An 18,136-nucleotide genomic window follows, 5' to 3' on the forward strand; every position below is an offset into this window, starting at 1 on the left:
CGAATCTCCCTATCTCCATTTATCTGATAAAAATTAAGCACAAGGTAAAGTAGGCATGTGTAAGTTTCAAGCCTAAAGGGCTTTCACTTGAAATCATATCCTAAAATCTCACCTAATAGCCTAAGTTATTGGGTTGAATTGGTTCTTTGACAAATGAGATTTGTCGTAGCTGGATGTTAACAATGTTTTTCTAAATGATGAACTAACTGAGACTATGTTTATGATGTAACCCTCGGGGTTAAAGGATTTTTCCAAACATAACCATGTTTGTAGCTTAAACAAGGTGATTTAGGCTTTAAACAAGGCCCACAAGCTAGGTACACAGCACTCAAAAATATCATTCTTCAGTTGGGTTTTCATAATTCTAAGGCTGGTTCTTCTCTCTTTGTTTATAGCCAAGGATCCAATCTTTGCTATCTCCTAGTTTATGTTGATGATCATCATTACTAGAAATAATTCTCTCCTTATGGCTCAGATTATTAAGTAGTTGGGTGACACGTTTTCACTCAAGGATACGTGTCCTCTTCTTTTTCTATTGGGGATTAAAGTGATTCCTACTCATACTAGTTTATTCCTCTCACAACATAAATATGTTCTTGAACTTTTAGCCACTACATGTATGAGTGCTGCTAAAGATGTCTAACCCCTCTCTGTACAACTCAATCTCTTTAGGTGGTTAATGGCTCTGCTGTTGTGTATAGCTCTGAATTTTGTAACATCATAAGTTGCCTTCATCTCTCCTTGACACATGTAGACATCTTATTTACCATCACTAAACTCTCTTAATTTATACACAAGCTGACTACAAATCATATGACCATCACCAAACGACTTCTTCAATACTTAAAAAAGACCATTTTTCATGGTATTCAGATTTACAAAACTGGCAATCCCATGTTGAGGAGATACTCAGATGTCGATTGGACTGGCAATATGGATGATCGTACATTCACCTCTACATATAATAGTTTTTTGGGCTCTAATCCCATTTCTTGGAGCTCAAAGAAACAAAGAGCAATTGTCTAATTTACAACAGAGGTTAAATACCGGGCACTAGCTACTACAACCTCTGAGACAATATGGCTATCCATACTTTTAAAGGACCTTACATTCTCTGTGCCAGAATCTCCCCATCTACTATGTGACAATCTTGGCATTACACATCTAAGCTTTAACCAGGTCAATCATTAATGCATGAAACACATTCAAATCAATCTTTGTTTTGTGCATTACCTGATGCAAAAAAGAAATCTTCAAGTAAAACATGTTCATACTCATGACAAGCTAGCTAATCTATTAATAAAGTCATTGTCCAAACAGCACACAACATTGCTTCATAACAAGATTGGTTTCACTTATAAAAGCTCAATCTTGTGAGGACGTGTAAGCAGCACACAACATTGCTTCATAACAAGATAAAAGCTCAATCTTGTGAGGACGTGTAAGAAAAGCATGTGTTAATTATGCTCAAACCAAAACAGAGCAAAACAAAGCATGTCTAGCCTAAAATCATGGACAATATCCTGTTATTAATTCTGTTTTTGAAGCTGATTCTAAGCTTAAATTATATAGTTGTACATTGTAATAATAGTATAGACTCAACCCTGTCATTTACATGTTTCCTAAATTACACTGTATATAATATAGAACTTCTATCAATGGTGGGAAATTTATTCATTGAAATCACAAGTAATACCTGTTCCTCTTACAATCACGACATCCTTATTTCACAACCCAATCACTAGGCTGTGAATCTTGGTCCTGTGCGGACTTAAATGGGAAATTTAGCAAGTCGAGATCCGATTTTGAAGTTTGATACGGGAAAAAAAATAATAAATCAATTTGAATACTGTTAAGTTGGCGTGAAATTGGATTAGATTTCTTAAAGTCAACCAGCTGATGTTTTGCTCCTTCAGAGAATCAGCCTTATGCTTATCCAGGAAAATTGTATATTCTATCCTTCTTACACCTGGAATCAGTCAGTACTCAGGGATAATTTATTTCACAAAACCCAATTATTGCATAAGAAAATCCCATTATTCATCTGTTACCACTGGCTTGCTCATGTGTCAAGCCTCAAGACTTGGTCTGCATAACATCTAGGGTTTCACTGGCAGAGCTAGGTTCATCCATCTGTCAGCATGATCTACTGCGTGGACAAAGTCTAGTTTCTGCATTCAGGCTGCCTTAAAAGTCAAGAACTAGATAATGAAACTATGTGTACCTCCGTCGGATTATATACATCAAACAGAAGAATAAATACTATATAACATTCAAAAAATGGTAACAGCTAAGAAATATATGGCTTCGTACCTGGCAAGAATATGGAGACTGGAATATAAATTCCACGCAAATCTTGAATGATATTCGTTGTTCATAAGAATATATCACAGATATTCCTTCTCCACCAATCATCTCACTGGTATATATTCAACTTTTTAAGTTCATCACAACGTTCTCTTTCACCCCCTCTCTCTGCTTACTTCTGTGCTGATTAGCATATAAATTTAGTAATGTTGTATAAAGTTGCTAGCCCGTCGGAGTATCTGGTGATAACCGGAGTTGGCATCTCAGACATAAAGCTTGCAAAAAAGGGATGGATTCTCCCCGGCCAGTCGTGTTCTGTCTTCGATGTTTCACCGGTCAACTACACCTTCGAAGTCCAAGCTATGAGTGCAGAGAAGCTCCCTTTTGTCCTTCCAGCTGTCTTCACTATTGGCCCTCGTGTAGATGATGAGCAAAGCCTCTTCAGATACGCGAAGCTAATATCTCCACACGACAAACTTTCTAACCATGTTAAAGAGCTTGTCCAGGGTATCATTGAAGGTGAAACTAGAGTCCTCGCTGCTTCCATGACCATGGAAGAGATTTTCAAAGGAACTAAAGACTTTAAACAGGAAGTGTTTGGGAAAGTTCAGCTTGAACTTAATCAGTTTGGGTTGTTAATATATAATGCTAACGTTAAACAACTTGTCGATGTTCCTGGGCATGAGTACTTCTCTTATTTGGGTCAAAAAACTCAAATGGAGGCTGCAAATCAAGCTAGAATTGATGTAGCAGAGGCGAAAATGAAGGGAGAGATAGGATCAAAGCAAAGGGAAGGTCGGACACAACAAAATGCTGCGAAAATCGATGCAGAAACGAAGATAATAGCGACACAACGACAAGGAGATGGGAAGAAGGAGGAGATAAAGGTGAAGACTGAGGTTAAGATTTATGAGAACCATAGAGAAGCAGAGGTTGCAGAGGCCAACGCTGATTTGGCAAGGAAGAAGGCCGGATGGTCCATGGAGGCGCAGGTGGCAGAGGTGGAAGCAACGAAGGCTGTGTCACTGAGGGATGCTGAATTGCAAATGGAGGTGGAGAGAATGAATGCTTTGACTAGAACTGAGAAGCTTAAGGCTGAGTTTCTAAGCAAGGCTAGTGTGGAGTATGAAACCAAGGTAATTTTTGTCACCATATAATTTCTCAAAAGCTAATTTACCTTCAATTCGATTTAAGCTAAAAAAGAAAGGTAAGAATTAAGTTCAGCAAACAATCATTTAGAATTGCTTCTAACCCAATTTGTTTTACATAAAAGGTTCAAGAAGCAAACTGGGAGCTGTATAGAAAACAGAAAGCAGCAGAAGCAATTCTCTACGAAAAGGAGAAAGAGGCTGATGCACAAAAAGCAATAGCAGATGCAACATTCTATTCCAGGCAACAAGTTGCTGATGGAGAACTATATGCCAAGCAAAAGGAAGCTGAAGGGCTTGTAGCACTTGCACAAGCACAAGGAGTCTATCTACGCACCCTTCTAGACGCATTAGGCGGCAATTATGCTGCATTAAGAGATTACTTAATGATCAACAACGGAATGTATCGAGAGATTGCTAAGATAAACTCAGACGCAGTTCAAGGGCTGCAGCCAAAAATCAGCATTTGGACTAACGGAAACAGTGGGGAGACAAACGATGGAGCTGGGGCAGGCAATGCAATGAAGGAGGTTGCTGGAGTTTATAAGATGCTACCACCATTGTTTAAGACTGTTCAAGAGCAAACTGGAATGCTGCCACCGGCATGGATGGGCTCATTAACCGACTCTAGCAACTCTAATGTGAAATGAACCGTGCTTGCGGCAGATTGGTGAGCTTGTGAATTTGTTGACATGAACAAGCACTCAATTTCCTCTCCGATTACTTGTGTGAGTGTGTATGCGTCAGTTTTTTTGTTGCGAATAATTTGGTTAATATTTTCTTATGTAATCAAATGAATGTAATTCTTATAATTCCTTTATTTCCTTTTGTATCAAGCCTGGTTTAAATGTAAACACAAAGTTATAAATAGGAAGGGAAGAAGATATTAAATTATGAAATTTTTGCACTTGGTAACCTTCGGATGGTGCCCTCAAAGGGTGCTGGGAAATGAGATAATAATTATTTTTTAAAATATTTTTTATTCAAATATATATGAAAATAGTATTTTTTTTATTTTTTTAAAATTATTTTTAACATAATGCATCAAAATAATCTAAAAATATATAAAACATTATTTTTTATAAAACAATGTGTAAACCACTTTCTCAAACAGCAGTTAAACACTTGCACATTTGTAAGTGGTTAAAATAGTTAACTATTCCAAGGTAAGGATAGAGCGATGCAAGAAATTTATAATAACAGGTATTGTTCTGGTTAAAATTAACTTGAATTAATCTGCCAACATGATTAGGACAACATTATTAGTCAATTGTCTAGAAAGATAATTTGCCATAAAATTCTCAAAATCTTGTACTTAACTTTTGTTTTTCCAATTGCATCATTCAGAAACAAGAGAAATGGATCGAAGCAGGTGGTGTTACATCGCACCATTTTTAGAATTGCCCATATTATTATTTTCTTTTCCATGCGAGAAGAGAAGACTATCATCTGTTCAAAAGTATCAAACATATGGAGAAACGAACATGCCTGTAACAATAAATAACACATGACTCAAAACTAACCAGGTGCAGAAGAAGAAGGCTAGTGTGACACAACATTCAGGAAAACTCAAGCAATCGGATATGTATTGGAAGACACTGCAAGTTAGTGTACATCAGCCATTAGTGGCAGTCTGATCCGAATTTATTCGTGTAAGTAGGCAAGCTTCTTTTTCGCAATTTAGTACCATCACCAGCCAGAATATTGCAGTTTCCTAACTTCCAACGATTACAGAAGCTTGCATGGGATTCAAATTGATGTAGAATACATGCTATTCTTCACAATCTTTTCACATATGGCACCCAAAAATATACTAAGGGCCAACTCCTATCAAGCAGTAAACCCATATTTCCTTGGCAGTTTTCAATCAGTCTCCTCTTTATGATCCCCAATTTGGAATGTTAGAAGTAGCTTCATTCACCATTTTCACCAGAGTAACCTGCAATGTTATGTTTGCTTAAAAACAAGAAATGGAGCTGACAACAGGACTCCGTTTTACACCTAAGCTCCAATCTCAGAGCTCAACAGATATTGATTACTCTCCACTATAATAAGCAGGATTATCCATCGCAAAACCAAAATCCAATATATCTGAGGAAACTTTCAGAAATAGTGTCAAATTTTTCTTTTTATCATTTTGTGGACAATCTAGCAAAGGGAAAGGAAGACTCAATTCCATATTTTCTCCAAAGTCTCGTTCCCTTAAAGACTATGGCACTATGCCCAAATGGGTGACGAGAACCTGGAATTTGTCTAAACTTGGTTACTATAGCTACAGCCGACTGTTGTGGGAGCTTAATTTCAACGCTCCAACAATTTACTATACATTTTTAACGAGCCCGTTTGACATTTTTAATCACATAGCAGTTTCGCCCCTCCTCTCAGGCCTCAAGTTGGCAATGCTACTTGCCAGAAACTGACAGTAGCTCCATAATCCAACACTAAATATGATGCTTGATGGGAATTATATTTTATTTTGAATGGGTATGCTCCCAGAAAGTTTCTGTTCACACCCAGGATCTTCGTTGCATAAATTACCCATGCTATACTTAATGGTAAAATGAGCAAAATCTAGAATTTTGGGCAGAATTAGATCCCCATGTAGAAATAAGAGAAAAATGAGTGAAAACTGAAAGCAACAAAGGGCCAAAACGTTTGTTAAAACTTTTTGTGCATGGATTTCATGCAGCCACAAGTTAGGACCATAAGGTGAGATGAAACATACCACACTATCTGGCACACCCGGTGGAGGCAAGGGAAGGTTTCTTGGGGGTGCAACGTTATCATAAGACCTTTTGTCAAACCGCCATTCTCCAATCTTTCCATAGGTTAATTTACCCTGCAAACAATGAAATAAATCAAGAAGTCAGAAGTTGTTTCTCTTTATCTTGTCTTAATCCTTGAAGAGCATAGAGCATAAAACTGTATTGGTCTATTAACAGTAGACTACCTTCATATCATAGTCACATCCATAAGTATAATGAATGATGAACTTCTTGCCAACTTCTGTATCCCACGGAGGCTGTCAAAAGATGCAAAATGGGTAACTGCTAGTCTTCTAGTAAAAGGAAATCCATAAAATTTGAAATGTTGGAAAATGGAACATCATTATGATGTCAGAAAAAGAGAGATTTAGCGATCAACATGAAGCAGCTTAAGGAAATGTTCTACAATTTTTTAGACTACTGTATGATAAAACATGGAAATGCTATTCTGATTAAACCTGAATCATGAAGTCCTTGTACAGGATGTTACCAACACCATGTAAAGCAGATGAAACAGCATAAGCATACCTGTATTTATCAAAGAACAAGGGAAAAAGAAAAGGTCAACTGCATACTGCAAGGCATTAACATAAATAGAGTTAACCACAAAAATCTCACATTTCAAGCACCCAGCCAAAAGCTTTATCTGTTTCAGGATCCTTTTTCATTGCTAAGGAGATATTCATCCAAGTGGGAGCAATCTTCTTAAGAGACTCCTAACAAAGTTGCACAGACAATCAAGAAAAGGCCAACAGCCAGAAGAATATTACATTGTCAGAAAGAACATATTAAAATACAAACCTTTCCAACAATGACAGGAGAATTTCCTATGGGGTCGATGGTTGTTATCGGTCCCTTATCCTCAGGGAAGTACTTTCGGAGGACAGATTCATACTTTTTAGGTTCAATGTAAAAGAAAGGAAATGCAGCTCCAAGGCCATCTTTAGATAGGTTTGGGATGGGCTTAACAATAATATGATCCGGCTCTGCCATCAGTATGTAACTGAGTAAAAAGTAAAATAGCGGAGATAAAGTCAAATTTATTGAAATAAAGATCAACTTGTCACTGAAGCAGGGAAATTTAGCATTTCATACTCTTCTTTTATGTCTGCTTTTTGAAGCCATTGCACAAATGCCCAAGGTCTGTTGAGAACTATATAGCCCTGAGATTGTAAGATTTGAGATGAGCAAATAATGGAAATTCAACCAATAAAAACACTGAAAACAAGGAAATTAATATGATCCATTTCTTTCAATTTTCCCTATTGAAGTATGAGAGGGAAAGTCGTTCTGATTTCTTTTTTTGGCTGAACTAATTTTTCATTTCCAAAACGAAGAGAGCAGGTAGCCATCTGCTTCAAGCCAGAGTCTCTTCAGAATCAGCAACATCTACTATAACAATGTCAACCAATTTACATCAATAATGCACTAACTCCTTATACTATCAATCAATTTATATCTAAAAAACAGAATGCCAGCGAGTCACCATGGCCTTGTGAAGCTCCACCCTCTAATTTGAACTTCAAAATGATGAGATGCACCAGACTTTTTCGCATCAAGGTTATCTCTCTATGTTACCCATCACGCCTCTCTCTCCAAACAAGGTAGAGACAAGCACACACCAACAAATCTCAGAAGAAAGTTGACTCAAAATTACTCAAATGAATTCAAAAAATTCCCAAAATAAGTCAACGCAAAAGCCAAATTTTAGTCCTAGATCACGAAAATATCCGATGTTTAAATCTCTTACATACCTTCTTTGCCTAGGTTTCTTCAGCAACCAAGTACATAAGAAGTCTTAACCTTACCTAAGGGTTTCAAATTATCAATAGACTGTAATTTCTAAAAAACTCAACAATCTCAAATTCGGTTAACCAAGTTCAAAACTTTAACTAATTCTCAAAGTTAACTGCCTTTAGCGAGCTCTAAAGGTCAACCACATGAATCAATAAAGGAATACAAACCCAAATTTCAAAAGAAGAACAAAAACCTGATCCATCCCAGAAGGCAAAGGCTGTGCTATAAAAGTTGGGATTTCCTCCATAAACTTGTCAGGCTTTCCAGAATGCAAGATCCTAGTAAACCCACCCATTTCACTATTGGGTCCATCTTTATGCTTCTTGTACCAATAATACATCACCCTACACTGCCAAGTATTATACACAGAATCAGAAGCTGTCACAGCTGTATGAAACAGTCTCTTTTTACCTAAACTTGATCTTTCGAATGGCATCTTGATAATTGGGTCAACTAAAACTGATGATCTTGATGATGGACCTGGTAGTTCTTGCTTAAGTGGTGCATTTGCTGATATAAGGATGTTGTATGTTATAAGGGCTGCTGAGAAGGTTATAAGCAGTGAAAAGAAGAGATCCCCACAACCCATTTTTTGTTTCTCTCTCTAAAAACACTTTCTCTCTGTGTTGTATAAGTGAATATGGCTGTTGGAAATGGAGGGGGAGGAGGTGGAGGTGGAGGTGGTGGCTGTTAAAGAAAAGTCGTCATGGAGTTGTTGAGGCCTGCGAGAAGACTCTGACGGGCTGAACTGTTGCTGTTGTTATAGATTTTATTTAATTTCTATCCAGACGACATGTCAGTAATTACTCTGAGAGTGTGTCTTCTGTTACATCATCATTTGAGTGAATATTTGAAAATTAATATTTTTTTATTTTATTTTATTTTATTTTTTAAAATTTATTTTTAATATTAATATATTAAAAAAATAATTTAAAATAAAATTCTAAAAAAAATACAGATGAAGAAAATTCCTGATTCTAGACCAAGGCCGCGCCTGAGTGGTGAGAAGACTAGACTGTGTTTGTTTAAACAGCAGCAACTATGTTTTAAAGAAACCATAATTTTAAAATAACAAGTAATTTTTTTAATTGATGGGACTCATCGAAAATCGTATAAAAACACAGGTCATAAAGAATTAAGTTACATGTGCTTTGTTGGCACTGTTCACTTAACAAGAATGAACAGTGTACAGAGTAAATTAATACACTTTGCACATTTGTTTGTTAACACATTGAGAGTGTAGTGATTTTTCACCTGCATTGGTATCATAAACAGTAAAAAATTTATTTTTTAAAAAATATATTTTATTAAAAAAATTAATATTTAACATTCTTTAATGATATAGCTTAAATTAAAAAAGAGATCCATGATAGAATTGTTTTTATCATAATTTTAATTTTATTTTTAATTATATTGTTTTTATCATAATTCTAATTTTATTTTTAATTATATTTTACTTAATTTTGTTGGACACTCAAAAAACCATGAAAATTATACTTATTGAATGAATTTTGTATGTGATAAAATTATAGACAGTTTAATGTAACAATAAATTTTTTTCTATAAAATATTATTTATTTTATGATATAATAACAGTAATTAAATTTATAATATTTAAATTAAAAATTATCGATATTAATATATATTACCAAACACATTGAATTATTTTTTATTTAATTTCAATTATAATTATAATTTTAATTAAATATATAAAAATATCAAACCAACTTTAATTAAAAATAATTTTTATAAAATAATTTCTTCCAAACTATAAACATAAAAATGCGAAAACACTTGAAAAAGCATAGAAAGCCAAGAAAATAGCCGGCAATTGTGGTCCTCACAAAATTACTATTTCCTGTTTATAAGAAAAAATAAAAAAGAACGAAAAAGATCGTAATTTTGGTTGTCTATAAATATTGGAAAACAACTGGATGGGCCCCTTTCCATCTTTTCACATCATGGTTGGTTCGAAGCATACATGATTTGGGAACTAATTTAGACAAAAATACGAGTAATTGGGTCAATTTTTTTACTTTTCTTTCTTTATTATTTAATTAATCAAGTTACTAAAAAAAATCAGTGGAATCAAATTAATTTTATTGTATCAGTATCTTATATAACTTAAATAGTTTTTAAATTTTAATTTTTTTTATTAATCATTAGAGCAGGTTATATTTAATAATTATGTATAAATGTCTCTCACTTGATATTCATAATCTTCTATTCCATGTATTATGGTAATATTTTTTATTATAGTTTAAAAAATTATAAATTTTAATTTTTTCATAATTAAAGTTTCAAGAGAGAATCTTCATTATATATAATTAAATTCTTCATTCATATTTTTAATAAATTATTTTCTTTTAAATACAAAAAACCATTGATCACCAACAGATTTAGCAATGAATTTTCATTACTAATCAACAACAAAATTATCATTTAATTGTTGATTTATTAGTAAAGAATTTTTTTTTTTTGATAAATCAACAATACTAAATCTGCATCTTATATTTTATATTGTTGATTTTGTTGCTGATTTTTACTGGCCATGAAATTTAATTTTATTTGCAATGGATGAGATATTTACTAATCATTTAATTTTTAGTAGTATGGGCAGTGTTAAATAATTTATCCAATAATTAATTTATGATCCACAACTAACGACCATTATGATACACTGAAATTGAGTAATATTATTTAAAAAATTATATATAACTAAATTTTAATCTATATTGAAATTATAATATAATAATTCACATTTTTCTTATAAACAAAATTATGGTTCAACAAATTACAAACTTTAACCCTCAAAGAAAACCGTAAAGAAAAATAGAGAGCCTTCCTTTCCCTCTCTTAGTCATCATGTCATGTCACAGTTTACATTCATTTACTCTTCTTCCGCTCACCTTTGTCTTCTTTGCTTCTTCAACATCCATTCCCTTCTCTGCTCTACTCGCTGGTATACTCTTTTAACTTTCCTGTTGAGGTCCACTGTTTCCTCAACATCTGTTTGGTTTCTGAGAAAATATAGGAAGAAAGAAGGCTGGAGTGTTATAGTTGTACTTTGGTGTGCTCACTTTTTTACGTGACCCCACTAAAATGTGCATGTTGAAACTTTTTGACTTAATTAATGCAAGTTTTCATATTTCTTGGAAGCCTAAACTAACATATTTATCTTCGCAAGATCTTGTTTTGTTTTGTTTTTATGAATTTTCTCAGCTACCGAACAGAAAATTTTGAAACTTTAATTTTGCTTACTCAACGATGATGTGTTTTAGAAGAAAAGAGAATGCATAAAGTTGTGTCATTTTGTGTTGATTTTGAAAGGCAATAGCAAGGAGGGAAAATGAAGCTAAGTATGAAGTGGAGTTCTCATGGGGGGCAAGGAGGTCTTTGGTGGAGGCACCCATTAGTGAACCTTTCGAGGACTCACCAGTACTTGTGTTAGCTCCAAAGAGGATTTACTGAAAAGACCCTTTTAATGATTTCACCGGAGGATGGAATATCAGTGATCGCCATTACTGGGCTGTAAGTTTATCAATGATCAAACCCCAGTAGAATCATACCATCTCTCTTTGTTTTTATTTTTTGGTACTTCATTATGTGCTATTGTTGCTGTTGCAGGGTTTCAGTTTTAATTACCGGTTTGCAAATGCTAGATTGGATCTTACATTTCCATCCAACATGTTATCATCAGGACAATAAGCTACGTTGGGAGAGAAGTAATAGTTACTATATAAATTTACTTCTCTCCCAACATAGCTTGTCGTGATAAAAAAAAACTTCGGATAAAAATGTAAGATCGAATCTAGCATTTATTGAATAATTATTTTAATTTAATGGTTTAGATCTGATTTTAAGATATAATTTATATTATTTTTTAATATATTTTTTAAAATAAATTTTTTTGTATTTGAAATTTCTATATGCATATATTATTTTGTGTTTAATTTTTTATTAAATGAATAAAAAAGATAAAATTAGAACTCTTAGACTACTTAAATATTAAAGTTATGTTATCATATTAAAGAATTAATTTAATTGTAAATTTTAAATTATTAAATAGAATCTAAGTTATGATTTAATCCTTAAAAGCAGTAACGGTGCTTTTTAGAGGCTATAGAGGGAGTGAATGTCATAATTCGAGGTGAAGGCAAGATTCCAATTTGCATTTAATGAGAAAAATGGAAAAATTTGGCTGTACTTAGCAACATTCAATTATTGATTGCTGATTTATGTAATTTTCTCATCAAGCCAATAGACTTAAATACTCTAGTGGAAATAATTATAAATACGTTTTATTACAATTATTCATAGCAATATGCTAGAACCAGAAAGATGGTTTGGTACAGACGGGGTTAAATGCTACTTGCTTGAAATGTGCCTCGCATAGTGTCTTCTTGAACAAGAAAGATGGTCTTGTCTGGGCAAACGATTGAAGTTGCTCAAAATACAATAATAATATCAAACGTTTATGTACCTTCTAGCAAGTGATGAGAAGTTATTGGTGGATATTATGCTCAAGGAAAACAATTTAGAGTTATTGAGTGGACCTTCTGTATTGGGTTTTACTTATGTCAAACTAATCACATTCTAATTGCGTGTTTAGTCTAAATTTTCAGATTTCATTGAGAATTCTTTGGTAACTGAATGTTTTGTTTGAATGCAGCCTGTAGGTTTCACCGCAGCTCCTCTGTTTGCTATTGCTGCAATCTGGTTTCTGGTATTTGGGCTGTGCTTACTGTGTGGTTGCCTTTGTCATTTCTGTTTCAAAAGGCAGCGCTATGGCTTCTCTCGAACAGCTTATGCTATCTCCCTCGTTTTCCTCATTCTATTCAGCATATGTGCTATGTAGATGCTTCTCTCTCTTTTACACAAACACGCACACGCACACACAGGCATGCTGCGCTGACACATGCATCAATCTTATGTAGAGAAACTAATGTTGAATTCTTTGGCTACAAAGCACAACAGAAACTTTGGAGTGTGTTGTGAATCAAGCAGACACCACTGTCGATAAACTAAAGACCGTGTCAGATTTTATTGCTTCTGCCAAGCTAATCGGAGTTGATCAAGTTTTTCTACCTTCTAATGTCCAAAGTGATATTGATCAGATTGGAATAAGAATTAATTCTTCTGCTAGTGTCCTTGCTGAGAAAACTGTGGATAATTCGGATGACATACGTGATCTCTTGGATTCTGTGTAAGTTGAAGGATTCGGCTTATTGCATCTGATTAAGCACTTGGTCTTTTTGATCACTTAATGAGCATATTGGTGTTCATGCAGGAGAGTGGCACTAATCACTACTGCTGCCATTATGCTTCTCCTGACATTTCTTGGATTCTGTAAGCTTAGCTTTTTGTTTCCTTGATAAGAGAAACTCTGAATAAATCTTATGTTTAAAAACTTCAGCGAAGCATATGTAATAATGTTGAGTTTTCGTGTTCCAGTGTTTTCAATCTTTGGCATGCAGTTCCTGGTGTACATGTAAGTGATATTCTATCTTTTACTGCCTTTAATTCTTACCTGTTCTCGAGTGATGTGACCTCATAAAATTGCTGCAGCCTTGTCATTGTTGGATGGACTCTTGTTGCTGGAACTTTCATTTTGTGCGGCACCTTCTTCTTCTCCATAAGTAAGTTATTTACTGCAGATCGTAGACATTAACCTGACCTGGCGACCTCGTTGGCCCAGAGTCCGGCATGAGTGGGTTTCTTGCAAACTGTTTTAGTTATTGATCCGGTCAAATTTAGATTACTTGGCAGGTCAATCCATGACGTGGTTGACCTGGCTCAACCTGAGACTCGACCAGGTCAGCTCCAGTGAATATTTTGTTAATTTTTGTCCAAAATGGCTTAATTTTTGTCCAAAATGGGATTGATCTGGATTGAGTTCATGATCCTCAGTTGACACAAGCCTGAATTAACATCCTGCTTGGTATTATTTGTAAGGAGAAGATTAATCTGTATTTACTATCAACAATTTTCCAAAAGTTGAATCTGGCCTGCCATTTGAAACTTAAATATTCCCTTGGTCTAAAATTTTTCTGATGATTATGTTTGAAACAAGGATAAAACACTTTCACCACATTGGATAGCACACCACACTTAACTTTCATCTTCTTCTTTTTTTTTTTCCAGCTTCTCCAAAATGATTCGCCTATGTATTGTTCTCAGTAATTTCTTTTCCTCTACTGTTTTGTTTCCCATCACCTTCTTCTACGGCTGCTTTGGCCAACTGTTAAGCCTCTTCACTGTGTTCACTTCAACTGGAAGCATCCTTTATAGGATGCGATCAGTTAAAGGATCTTAAAGGGTGTATCATCTGAAAATTGCAAGCCTTATGGATTAATGGAATGGTGTCACATTATGACACGGATATAGCCTTGAAAATGGACATTGTTGGAGTGATGGGGTGTTGTGATACCAATTATACTGCCTTATCTATGAGTACGTACTGTCAAGGGCTCAGGAGTTCTCTTGTTTCATCTCGGACAAAAGAGACAGAGACAATGGAGACATGTTTTCTTATTTCAAATTTATTTTATGTTTTTGTCTCTATCTCTTCAACCAGATATATTTTTGTCAAAGTTATTAGGGATGCTAGCCAAACTCAGCCATACCCTTGTAATCATTGCCGAGCTAGTACTTGAGAGAAAATGGATGTATTCCTTTTAGATTTTTTTTTTATTGCTTCATTACTCATACAAATTCATGGTAAGCCTTTTTCCCTGATTTGTTATTTCTGATCCCCTCACCAATTTACAATTATTCTTTCTCTGACATGCTAGTGTCGCTGGAGATACTTGTGTCGCTATGGATCTTTGGGTGCACAGCCCCACTGCTCATACAGCTTTAGATGATATACTTCCCTGTGTGGACAAAGCAACTACGCAAGACACCTTGTTAAAGAGCAAGGAAATCACTGCCCAACTTGTTGAAGTGGTCAACCAGGTCATCACCAATGTTTCTAATCTTAACTTCTCCCTCAACTTTAAGCCAGTGTACATCAACCAATCTGGCCGTTGGTACCAGTACTATGCAACCCATTTTATGCCGACTTGACGATCCGGCCATGCAGTGCTGGTGAGGTGGACTTGAGCAATGCGCAACATAGGTAATCGATAGAAGCTGGAAATGATTGAAGTTTAAAGATGCATGTATACTAAAGGAAGCATTACTAGGCTATAAATTAAAAGCAGGGATTCAATGACATTTGACGATTTGGGATAGAAAGCAAAGCAGCGAACTCTTGCCAGCCCTTTCCTTCGGCCTAAAAGTTTCCTTCATAACATAAAATTTGCAAGGAAACTGAAGAGTTTCACGAACTCTCGTGCGAAAAAATTAAAATGATATTCAACATTTTCATTTAACTTGTCCAGGTATGGAGGAGCTACGTGTGTCAGGTTTCACTGGCTGGGATATGTACCACAACAGGACGTTTGACCCCTACATTCTACAGCCAGATGTCAGCCGCAGTAAATATGGTTTGAACAATTATGCTCCTTTCCTGGTTGACATAGGAGACTGCACTTTTGCAAAGGAAACATTCAAAGACATATGTAAGGATCATTGTCCAAGCCTCAGGAGATACAGTAGATGCATATACATAGGTTTGGTAATGGTCTCTACTGCAGTTATGCTTTCTCTAATCTTCTGGGTCATATATGGCAGATAAAGGCGGCACCGTGTGTATTCCAAGCAGCTAGTATCTGAATCAGCACAAGGTTCAGAAAGGGAAAAAAATTCATGAAAAAACAGAGCACTTCATCATATTGTTGGCATTTGGTTGAAGAGGTTTATTCTGCTTCATTTTGATTTGCTGTTTCGTACATGTGCATGGTAGTTTTTCGAATTTTTCTCCAAGTTATGATGAAATTATCGCTCAAGCGTAAAACTCCCAGCAACATATGCTTTAAGCCTGGTTGTGACATTGTTTCCGTCTTTAAAAGGAGAGCAAGGAAAAGAAATTAACAGCGAATGATGAGCATTTCCTCTCATGTTCGGCAAATTTGCAATGTGAGGAAACCATTTACTTGTTTTGAAACTATAGTTCTGGTATCTGACTTGAAAGTCGACCCGGTTTAAGACTCGATTGGTAATAAGATAAGACTTGATTGGTAATAAGATGATTTGAATCTTTTTTCTTATAAAAATAGAGAGATCTTGAAACGACATAATTTAATAGAAAAGGACAGTTTTTCCACCAGCCTGTGAATCACTGGATTTACTTGTTGAGTCAGGCTGATGGATGATGAATCATTGAGTTGACCAGCTGTGAGCAAGGCTTCAACACCCCTTTTAGAAGAAAAGGAAAGAGGGAGGCGGAGAAAGCGTATAGCCCTGCAATGGCTGTTATTAATTTGATTAAAGGATCGATATCAAACCCTTCAATTTCAAAAGCTGCGACCTGGTTTTATATTCATCATATCCCCACCATTTGTAGAGAAATATATTGTTCAATTCAGTACATTAATCTTTCTTCTTCTTATTCTTTTTTTTTTATTTATAAATATCTGGGTTAATTTATAAACATTTTAAAACCTTAAAATTGATAATTATGTAAATTTTTTATTATTTTAAGATTTATAACACTTGAATACAATCGCTAATTTTTAAAAAGCAAATCCATGATTTTATGGGTGGAGATTATATTAATCTTTCTTCTTGCATGTATTAAAGCTCGATAACAAATTTTTACAAGTTTTCACGTGAATACAAGGAAGGGAAAAGGAAAGGAAAAACGAGGAATTGCATGGTAAATCCACCGAACAATTTTCTAAATAAAAAAATATGCCTCCGCTACTTCACAATTTTTGTTTTCTGTACTAGACTAATGGTTTCTTTGTTTATTATCTTCTCATTGAAGGTTATGGTAACTAATAATTTGCAAATATATCAGTTAGGGAATGAATGATTTAGCTAAATTTGATGAATAAAAACTAGTCTAAGAAAGAAAAAAAAAAGTCTATAGACATTATTAGCACTAATTAGCAACATTTTTTATTTTTTAAATTTGGTATGATTTGAAGGGTTGACTCGAAAAAAATTTAGAATTCAAAGCGTATTCAGATTTCTAATAAAAACAAATAAATATTTGATCCAACAAATATGTTCTGCCCAATTAGATTTCTAATAATTTGGTTGAACTGACTGAGTTTACTCTAAACCCTGCCTAGTAATTAAGGAACAAAAAGAACGAAATCAATGATTAGAGGGAATGAATAAGCAAGAAGGCAAGCATTAGTCTATTATAAAGAACATTAGAGATGATTGGTGTTTTACTGTAACATATGCGACAATTCAATTTAAATTAACATAAGAAATTATCTTTTTCGTCATTCATTATATAAAATAATTGTCTAGTTTACAGGGTAAAAATATTTTTTTAGGATATACAATGGTCACAGATAATTTAATTTTTTATACAGTAAAATTATTTTTTTATCTTTGAAAAAAAAATAGGTCTTTTAACTAGGGGTTTTTTTATTTTTTTTTCATTTTCTTACACTGTTAAATAACTTAAATGCTCTTAGTAGTTGCAAAATACTAAACTTGCAGAGGAGGGCTTTCTAGTTTTTTAAATATTTTTATATTATAAAATAACAGGTTTAACCTTGGTTGTAAAAAATTCTAAGGCTAAATGCGTTTATAGTTTTTTTATATATATAATATTCAGATGACTTTTGAGATATTAAAAAATAAAAACTATTCACGCGTCATCATCTCCCATGCCAATTTAGAGGTCGAGTCTTTTAATGGCCGAAAAAGAGCCAACCACTGTTTCATTCAATGTGGCTAATGGTGGTGAAGGCAGTGGGGTGACTCGTGTGGTATGGTTGGCAGTGGCTCGACGGGATAGAGTTTTTTATCTCCTTCCCTTTATTGTCTCTTCTACATCTTGGTATCCGTGTTGAGTTTTAAAAAATTCAGTTGTATTCTTCGATTTTTATTTATTTTAAATTTGATTTTTATTTTTTTATTTCAATACTTTTAAAAGTTTATTATTTTTTTAATTTTATTTCTTAATATTTGATTTTATTTGATTTTTGTATTCAATTTCATCATCATTCTATTTCTGGTTACTATTTTTATTCTTTGTTAGATTTTTTTTAA

General features: G+C 34.2%; 3 protein-coding genes across 3 annotated transcripts; 2 read left to right on the forward strand and 1 right to left on the reverse strand.

Annotated features, from left to right (window-relative positions):
- The first annotated feature begins 2,170 nt into the window (after nt 1–2,170).
- On the forward strand, nt 2,171–4,274 carry LOC105136114 (flotillin-like protein 4). Its single transcript, XM_011041319.1, has 2 exons — nt 2,171–3,443; nt 3,581–4,274. The coding sequence occupies exons 1-2, from the start codon at nt 2,514–2,516 to the stop codon at nt 4,103–4,105; spliced, it is 1,455 nt and encodes a 484-aa protein (XP_011039621.1). The 5' UTR covers nt 2,171–2,513; the 3' UTR covers nt 4,106–4,274.
- A 572-nt stretch (nt 4,275–4,846) lies between these two features.
- LOC105136116 (uncharacterized) lies at nt 4,847–8,771 on the reverse strand. The gene is made up of 8 exons (XM_011041321.1): nt 8,211–8,771; nt 7,316–7,383; nt 7,022–7,223; nt 6,839–6,936; nt 6,679–6,748; nt 6,406–6,477; nt 6,181–6,294; nt 4,847–5,394 (listed from the first exon to the last, which is right to left on the reverse strand). The coding sequence occupies exons 1-8, from the start codon at nt 8,604–8,606 to the stop codon at nt 5,335–5,337; spliced, it is 1,080 nt and encodes a 359-aa protein (XP_011039623.1). The 5' UTR covers nt 8,607–8,771; the 3' UTR covers nt 4,847–5,334.
- Nucleotides 8,772–12,978: 4,207 nt separating this feature from the next.
- Nucleotides 12,979–16,024, forward strand: LOC105136115 (uncharacterized; the record flags this gene model as incomplete). Its single annotated transcript, XM_011041320.1, has 6 exons — nt 12,979–13,223; nt 13,308–13,366; nt 13,472–13,508; nt 13,586–13,656; nt 14,812–15,137; nt 15,403–16,024. Coding segments are annotated over 5 exons (480 nt in total), but the record flags the coding sequence as incomplete, so codon positions are not given.
- Nucleotides 16,025–18,136: the final 2,112 nt, after the last annotated feature.

Source organism: Populus euphratica, unplaced genomic scaffold, assembly GCF_000495115.2.
Source record: "Populus euphratica unplaced genomic scaffold, PopEup_1.0 scaffold51.1, whole genome shotgun sequence".
NCBI lineage: Eukaryota > Viridiplantae > Streptophyta > Magnoliopsida > Malpighiales > Salicaceae > Populus > Populus euphratica.